General features: G+C 43.5%; 1 protein-coding gene across 2 annotated transcripts; it reads right to left on the bottom strand.

Annotated features, from left to right (window-relative positions):
• Positions 1-4,611: 4,611 nt before the first annotated feature.
• On the bottom strand, positions 4,612-8,786 carry LOC124018154 (complement C1q tumor necrosis factor-related protein 5-like). Of its 2 annotated transcripts, none has more exons than XM_046333421.1 (4): positions 8,631-8,786; positions 8,260-8,354; positions 5,961-6,196; positions 4,612-5,805 (listed from the first exon to the last, which is right to left on the bottom strand). In XM_046333421.1, the coding sequence occupies exons 3-4, from the start codon at positions 6,187-6,189 to the stop codon at positions 5,270-5,272; spliced, it is 765 nt and encodes a 254-aa protein (XP_046189377.1). In that variant the 5' UTR covers positions 6,190-6,196; positions 8,260-8,354; positions 8,631-8,786; the 3' UTR covers positions 4,612-5,269. The 2 variants fall into 2 exon arrangements, with proteins under 2 accessions (XP_046189377.1, XP_046189376.1); XM_046333420.1 differs by having other exon boundaries at positions 5,961-6,199.
• Positions 8,787-9,125: the final 339 nt, after the last annotated feature.

Genomic DNA, 9,125 nt, shown 5'->3' on the forward strand with positions numbered 1-9,125 from the left:
TGTAAACCATATGCTATGGCCGTCTATGTCATCAGATTCCAACCCAATTGAGAACTTATGGGAGATTCTGAAGCAGCGCCTGAGATAGAGTTTTACACCACCATCAACAAAACACCAAATGATGGTGTCGCATCCCTCCAATAGAGTTCCGGACATTTGTTGAATTTATGCCAAGGCGTATTGAAGCTGTTCTGGCAGCTCGTGCAGTCTCAACGCCCTATTAAGACTCTTTATGTTGGTGTTTCTTTTATTTTTGGCAGTTACCTGTGCGTGGTATTTTCTGCTCTCCAGAGCGCTCCTGTAGATGTGAAGCTCTCTGTTGTTGCAGGTCTACTGGCAGGTCTCACAGCAGCAGTAAAAGGAATGCAAGACCAATGGGGGAAAAAAATCAGAAGCAAGTGGATTCTATGATGCAGCATCCTCTCCTCACAGATAACTCTGAAGCAATATACTGATAGATGTTTTAGAAACAAACCACATAATTATACAAACCTTATCCTATTCCAGTTGGAATGCTGAGACTATATCAAGACCCTTAAGACTTAAGACTGTAGGCGTGGGACCCACGCCTACAATATCACATATATAACCTAGTCAGGACAGAACATCTCTATTCTTGTTTGACGCTATCATGTGACTTCAAGCAGTTGTCATACTCTGGATATTAACACTGAACTAACTGTACACACACATCACACACCTTCCCTCTGTCTGTCTGTGAGGGGCTCCACTACCTTTCAAAGTGGTTAAAGATAACAGCAATAATGTACACCTCTACATGGATTGTGATCTCCAAACATGCCTACTCAAACGAAAAGGTGACCCTAGAAGGGAAGAGGGAAAGTTTCATTTGACTCCTTCCCCGAGATCAACCTCGTCATGGTTGGTGAGTACTGTTACTTTATGATGTCTACAGTGCCTCCACACCAAGGACAGAGTGTTAGACTAGTGCACCGACACCGAATGTTGTGTTTGTGATCTAAAATACATTACGGATAGACTTCTTTACATTCTTTTGAGATCCGTCATTTCTCGTTCTGATGATTGCTATTGTTCCTCATCGATCAGGGGCAGACCTTTATTCAGCCACAGCAGTCATCTTCCTGGGCACTGAGCAGGTGTTCCCATATCACTCCTCCCTGGCTATTGAAAGGAAATTTCCAACATTTTCAACTTCATATTCATCATCTCCAGCACCACCCCTACATCAACATATGTGGAAAAACAGATAGAGGAAGATAAGTGTTTCCAATGACATCATCAACCAGTTAGTAGGCAATGCCTACTCATAATTGGTTAAAATCACATGATATGCACAGATGATGTCATTGGACACACATCTTCCTCTATCTTGTTTAATACAAAACATAGAAACACGCCATTTTATCTATGTTGATGCTGGGGTGGTGCCGGAGATGATGGATGTGAAGTTGAAACACTTTTGGAATTTTCCTTTAAGAGTTAGCTCTACCGCCTCTATTAACTCAGTGCTACAGAATACTCTGACAGTGTGTCCAAACGTGTCTTGGGCCAGGATTCAATCCGATCATGCGTTGTAGCATGCGTTGTAGCATATATAGAGGTACATTTCTATTCAGCCGACATATGCAGCATTTGCTGTGAATATGATCTCCAGCGCGGGAACATTCTCTTTAATAATAGGCGCATTGTTCGACAATGCACGATCAGATTGAATCCTGCCCTTATTTGTATAGCTAAAAGACACCTCAACAGAGAAATATTGCAGTTTTGAATTGGATGTTTTCTTTATTCAATATGTCTTAAATAATAAAACCCAAGTGGCATTATTTCTGTGTTTTCAATCTTCTTGAGAAAACTGAACTGTATCTTATTTCAGAACCCTCCTTGGTACGCTTGGACGTTGTCCCCGAGAGCGTTAACAGCCTTAGTGGGGATGACAATGAAGTCTGTTATTTAGTGAAGAGGCCATGGAGTTTGACCTGCCAAACCAGCTCAAGGTTTCTCGAGTGGCACATGTCTGCAAGGTACAGTTGTATAATATGCTCTAACGTCATCATCTGATATAAATGTGTTGGCTCCACTGACACCAAGCATGTCTACCTCTATGTGGTTGGTTGGTTGGTGTGTATGGGGACATGGGTGGCCAGAGGACCCTTACAGCGGAAGTGGACATCCTACCTGAAGGCTCGGTGCCTTTGGAACTTTAGCCTGCCAGCTAACATTCTAGACATCTTCCTCCTCACTGACCAGGACTGGAAGAAGAGCGTGTTTTATGCTGATTTTTACGCCTCAGACGTGAGTTCTGCTATTCCTTTAATAGTACATACCAGTAGAAGTGCCATACTGTCAATTCTGTCAAACAAAATATTATCAAAGATGAGCACATTATGAGATCGATTTGAATGTGTGTGGAATAATCAAAGATGTTTTGATGATTGTAGGACCACGTTGGACCAGTGTTCTGTGTTGATGACATCGGCCAAGTCTTTGGGGAGGGTAGGTTTTTGACTCCAGTGACAATCTGTAGAAGGCACCATCCCATCACCAAAGGAAACATACTAATTCTACTGTTTCTTGACAGAGGGATATGCATAGATACTGTCAGCAAAGAGCAAAGGCACATCTGAGAACAAGATTTGTCAATCCTAATGTATCCTTCGTCAATCCTAATCCTAATGTAGTTATCATCAATGGGATGGCGCTATTTGGCAATGACATACAATGTCCAGAGTTCAGTGACAGACTAAGTGACACAGAATTGTAAGGAGGGCGCACACAATTTGATATATAAATAGTTCAATCTCGTGGAGTAGTTCCCTTCTCATTTCCGTTTCTGAGTGCAGCACCAATGGACGTGACCTGTCCTAAGTGTTCATCTTATTCACACCGGAGACAGGCGTTCACAGTTGGCTCGGGACCTTGTTCTAAAAGGAAGTGTAGGCCTATCTCTGCTTCAGTTTCTCTTACCATTATGCAGCACACACATTCCATAGTTCTTGAGCCAATGGGAACTATTTAAAAAGCTCTCTCAATGCCCACGCCCCCACACAGTAGGGCCATGGACTGCTTCAAACTCCAAGATCCCCCCCCCCTTCACTTTGTGATGGATTAGAAGTAGAATAGGAATCTAGGAAAGGATGCATTGCATAAACATTTGTCCATGAATAAGGCGACGAGAGGAGAGTTTATGGGCTGGAGCTGGGCCGGATGAGGAAAAAAAGGAAGTGGGCCATAAGTTCATGTCTTTGTAAATGTAATTTAAACTTTTAGCTACTGTTGTTATAACCAGCAGGGCAATTCAACCCCTAAAGACTGTTATCTTACATATTCTACCAAGATAAATTGGCTCACAAATTACTTGTGAATTCTTATATTTGAGGCACTTGGTAATAGATGTTCCCTCCAGGTTGCCTCCAGTAACCAATGGGCACAAATCGTTTTGAATGAGGATCTGCTGTGCTGTGGGTGATACAACTCTGCCATCATGTGGACAAAGTGACTCTCCTTCTCACCATAGGATCAATGAGCAAGTTACTCTTACCATTCTATATCGGTAGCCCCAGGCAGGCAATAGATTCAGCTTCATAAAGGTTTCTAAGACACAAGATCTGAATGTGTTGTGATACAGTATCTTTGTATTTCTTTGTTCTTTGACTTTCCTCCTCTAGACACTGACCCATGCTTGCTATGTCAATGAATGACATCACTGTCTCATTCATCACTGTTTGGAATTATTGCTGTCAGAGAGAGAGGGGGAGAGATTTACAGGGCCTGAGCTAATGGAAAAGAGTGACGTGAATAGTGAGAGGAAGATTGTTTCACTCTCCGTTCCCTCATTTCTTCAGGGCAAAAACTATTGAAGTGTATTTTGGGAACATCCTTTTGCCCAAGAGTTTGAGGCAAATGGGGGAAAATATGAGTTCATTGTCTCAAAGTGAGAATATTTAACAGTTAGAGAAGCATTCCACTGGTTTTGGCAGCGCGAGGTAAAGAGTGTCTGCCTGTATCTACAAGTCTGTCAATGTACTTTGAAGTTTAGATCCCCAATGGTGAAACAGCCACCTCCATGTGCAATATTACAACAACAAAGAAGTCACTGAAATCAAAGCACACTGTTTTCCCCCGCAGACATCATTACACGCACAATAGAAGAGCACAATATATGACGCAATTTTTTTCATCATGCTGCGCGACTTCTCCTCACCTTGAAAACAATAACAATGCTGGTGGGGTGGCTGTGGCACTAGTTCATATTATAGTTCCACCTACTGTGAGTTCTGCTTTAGTAAGAGAGGAGCCCATGTGTTTGGTGATGCCATTAGACTGAAGTAAACAGGGGCCTCGGTGGAAAATAAATCCACGCTGATAGTCTCTTTTCACTATTTTGGGGGGGGTCTTCTTGGATAAGTAGTGGATAGTTCTTGGATAGAAGTAATACAGCACCATTATACTGGCAGACAAGCTGTCGGCTTGTCATTGAATCATAATCATTAATATGTAACGTGGAACCAGGCATATTGTCCTTGTTGAGCACATCATGCCTGATGTCCACTCTCTTGTGGGTCCTTGTTCGTTGTGTTGCCATAGATGTACTTACCTGGCCACACTATTAGGTATTAAAGCCAGTCATGAGAGTTGACATTTTTATTGGTGACATAACTGAGGGCTGCACAGACAGAGACGTTAAAAGATTGTGAAAAGCCTATTTTAGGGCTTCCGTTGGAATACTTTACAACTCCCCCCCCACCAAAAAAAAAAAAATACTGTCTAAGTACCATGACATCAGTCAGTGATGTCACAGTTGGAAGCCCTAAACAGCTCACATACCTGTATGATGCCTTCTTGAATCCTCTTTACCTCTCCACCACTAAACTGGATATATATATAACCTTCTTATGTTGCTAATTCCTGCCAACTGCAGGAGCCAACATGTCTCATTTAAACCCCCGTCCTTGTTTGTAAAGGCAAAAAAAACGATGATGCATGTAGATCAAAATCGGTGTAGGGCCACCGTCAGGTCGTCTGTTAAAACGATTCACCATCACACAGCAGCAGTCTAATGGCTAACCCGAAGCACAGCTGAAAGCACGACAGTTCACCTGATTCATCATCACAACTCATCAGTATGGTATGTGCCTATAGCCTATTGCTTAATGTGTTTATGCAAAGACCAGAGTTTCCTTCTAAAGAAGCCACGAATCATGTAGAATGGCAGTAAATTTGTTTAAAATGTTCAAATATTTTCTGAGGCAGAACCCCCAGCCCCCAACTTGGTCCCCCCCAATGTCTATACCCCTTCGCCCTTGGCGAAGACAGCAGAGTTTTTCCAGTCTGAGTACACCAAGAAGCCAGTGAAAGTGCTGTCAGTCTTAGAGCTGGAGTAGAAACCACTGTACTCTCCCAATGCCATCTGTACCCACACCTGGTCACCCGGGATGAGATGCAGCAGCGAGCCCCCGGACAAAGACGCTGGCTTGGGCCAGTTCCCATAGAACTGGAAATACGACGCCATCGTGTGACCGTTTTTCATCAGGTCAAACTGCAGGCTGGCCCGGTAGACGGTGGCGTGGACAGCAAAATAGTAGACGCCGGGCACTTTGCAGGTGAAGCGTCCTGTTTCCATGTCGTAGTCGCCCTGCTCGTTGAGTATTACCTTGTCAAAGCGCACAGCGTCTTCCGCCGCCACGGGCTTGGTGCGGCCCTCGGACAACTTGGCGCTGAAGGCTGATTTGGGAGCGATGGCGCACTCCCCCGACTGCCCCCTGTCTCCTTTATCTCCAGGGTTCCCCTGGTCTCCAGTGAGGCCCCTAAAGCCTGTTTCACCTTTAGGGAGAATAGGGCAAAGACACAGTCCTGTTACTACTGTTCATTCAATAACACTTGAACCAACAGTAAACCAATTGAACCAAGGGAAGACTCATGGATCATTATAGTCCACAGTATGTTGTAGAAAGTATGGTGCCCTGATGTCACTGTACCTGGCTCTCCCCCAACTCCCTTCTCTCCCTTCTCCCCAGGGGCAGAATCACGCCCGTCCCTCCCATCTCTTCCTGGTTGGCCAGCACCTCCGTGCAACCCAGGGGTGCCTGGGATACCTGGGTGTCCTGTACACAGACTGGGCGGTATCTTGTTGTCTTCTAATTGATTGGAGAAGTTGACCAGTAGAACGGGGAGGAGGAGGAGGGGCCATAGCTGGAGTGATTTCATTTCAATGCTACTATGTAGAGGAGAAACATTCTCTGTCAACATAAAGGAATAGAAAATACATTTTCTACTTGATACTCTTCTCTCTAGAACTGACTTTTCAAGGGGATCCACATAGTGTTCCATCCGTGAGTTTATAAATAGAGATGGAGTTCATTGATTTGTTCTGCAGATGATAGGAAAAGCACCATACCGCAAAGGTTACATAAATGACAAGGACATCTAATAACACCAACACTTGAACCCATAAATGCTATGTGCTGAAATGAGTGGAAATATCCTTCAAAGAATGATGATATGAAATGAGAGCAGAAAAAGAACATGTAATATAGTGTAACATATCATATAGTAGAGATTGAATCAGCTTTTCTTATGGACAGATTCATGTATTGTGAATACAGACGTCCAACTCCTTTCCCATTGGTCGCAGCTCTTGGACTCTCACTCAACTGGACACATCTAAGAGGAGGGGTCAGATGACCGGGAGAAAGCATGCAACTGGAGAGAGGGAGTAACCATCTAAAAGAATAACAGAAGACGCCTCATACCACGAACACAAAGCATTGGGAGTATAGGCCCCCAGTACATTTAATGAGAGCGTACACCTATGGCCGACAGGCATTGCACCTTTTTAAAAGGCTATAAGAGCAATCAGATTATGACCATACCCTATATCTGCTTGTAGCTGTTGGCATCAGTAACCTGCACTTCAGGAAACTTGTTTTCTCCGTTTTTAAAACAGCTGTTTCACATTAAATGTTAAAGAGAGCAGCAGTGCCAGAATGGAAGCAATCATTATTTACACAGTTCAAAACAAAAGCTCAGTGTTAATCCCTGCTTTCCTTTGGCGTGAGTTCAGGATCATCTTGTCCGTCCCGTGCGTGCGTGCGTGCGTGCGTGTGTAAGCCTGAGCGTGTTGAATTGAGGAAGAGTGTCTCCGACCCCTCCTTCTAGCAGTGCTGGGAAAGAGAGGAGCCAGCTGTGAGAGAGTATGTCTCCAGACTAACACTGTTGGCTACCATGGAACTGCAGCACAAGGACAAGCCTCACAAGGCCTGAACATACAGACACTGGGAACGACAGGGCATGTCTCCAGAGAACCTCACAATCAATTTGCCGATAGCAAGAGCGGACCCTGTGGTAGAGAGCTGTGCAACTTGATCACACAACATTATGCTCACTTTGAAATCGCTGCCACAGCATATGCCCATATTCAAACATCCGTTTTAGCCATACCATAGAACAATCGTCGAATAAGGACTTCCAGCGTGTAGTGTGCTCACTACGAGCAAATATTACTTTAAGGCCAGAAAAGACCTTTGATAAAAGATGAAATCCTCAATGTCTTCCAGGTTATTTTCAGCTCACTGTCACCTTCGTGAGTCAGTGGTATATATTTCGGCCTCAGCTGCTGTATTCTTTATGGCAGCATTTAAAGACCCGTGCAGAGCAGAGAGGGCGGGCCTGTGGAGAAACTAGCCAAAAGCTGTGTCAGCATTCTGAGGAAGAACAGACAGACAGGATAAACACTGGATTCTGAGACGCTGCAGACCTCTGTATCCCTCTCCCCTATAATGACCACAAACTCCCATTTTGTTTGCGTGGGAGTACGATATGCAAAGTACAGTAATACATTGGTATGTATTGTTGCAACTTTCTGAGCAACTAACCATCCAATAACATACAGGGGATGTTAGCAGTATCACAAAGAATCCCATTATAAAACGGTTCTGATAAGGATAGCAGCAGTGTTATCACTGGTTCGAATAAATGTATGCTATTTGAATATTATAGCCAGTGTGACGAATAGGCTACATTATTTGTTACTTCAATAAGACATTTATATTCCAATTACATAGGAATTCATCAACACATTTGCAAAACAAAATGAGTTGCCTATGAAACATACACTCCTCCATTCCTTTACTGACTGTTTGCGTGGCAGCAAAATATTCTCAATGTAAAATAGATGATTTTCCTTATTGTAGATCATGTTGAGCCACCCCTACTCACAGCAGACAGCAAACATATACAAGCATTTTCAATCAGGGATTATTTGAAGAGAAAGTTTACCCGTCAACGTCCAACAGTCCTTAGGAGCAGCAGTCTTTGCCTTGTGCTGAAGTGAAAACAGTCAAAGTTATCTTTGCTGCGTTCAGCCAAAGAGCCTGGGAAAAGAGGAGAACTCTCAGCCTGGGAAAGAAACGGCAATGAAAGCAAACTAGAAAGAGGGAGGGTGGGAGACAGAGAGGAAAATATAGTGAGAGTAGGAGGGAAATATTTGAAGTCTCCCCAGCACAAATAATAAAGAGGAAAATAAGTCGTCAATAAGTCAAACAATAAGATCAAGGATCAGAACAAGAGAGATGTTGAGAAATCAGGAAAGCGAGGGAGTGGGGAGAAGGAGGTGCAGCGAGGATAACAAAGGTTGGCAGATTACATACGATTTAAGAGATTTGAGACTGGAGGAATTTCTTTCCCGAACATAAACAGTGGGAGAAGATCAAGGGGTTGTGGTCACTGGTCAGGGATATGTATCCACTATACACCGAGTCAAAGTCCTGGAAAACTTGAGCAATGCTGTTAACTGCTGTTACAGCCTACGCGTCATATTGTGAACTCCTCAAAAAGCAGTAAGGCCTTCGAATCAGAGGATTCTTAATTATTAGCCTTAACGCCGAGACAGTTGATCAGTTTTGTGAGAGTTAAGAGACAGGGAGAGACTTGAAGTTATGCTATGTTATCTTAGAGTGAAGCAACGTTTTTCTTTCTTCCGATTTTCTCACTTTGATTGCTGTCTCTCCATGCACACCGGCATGTACAGTGGGAAGAACAAGTATTTGAAACACTGCCGATTTTGCAGGTTTTCCTACTTACAAAGCATGTAGAGGTCTGTAATTTTTTATCATAGGTACACTTCAACTGTGAGAGACGGAATC

Source organism: Oncorhynchus gorbuscha, unplaced genomic scaffold, assembly GCF_021184085.1.
Source record: "Oncorhynchus gorbuscha isolate QuinsamMale2020 ecotype Even-year unplaced genomic scaffold, OgorEven_v1.0 Un_scaffold_4:::fragment_6:::debris, whole genome shotgun sequence".
NCBI classification, from domain to species: domain Eukaryota; kingdom Metazoa; phylum Chordata; class Actinopteri; order Salmoniformes; family Salmonidae; genus Oncorhynchus; species Oncorhynchus gorbuscha.

What these genes read in the sequence shown, in the direction of transcription:
- LOC124018154 (XM_046333421.1), bottom strand. Translation starts at nt 6,189, where the DNA reads ATGAAATCACTCCAGCTATGGCCCCTCCTCCTCCTCCCCGTTCTACTG. An exon ending in GGGAGTTGGGGGAGAGCCAG is followed by an intron (nt 5,806 to 5,960) that starts GTACAGTGACAT and finishes TTCTCCCTAAAG; the next exon opens with GTGAAACAGGCTTTAGGGGC.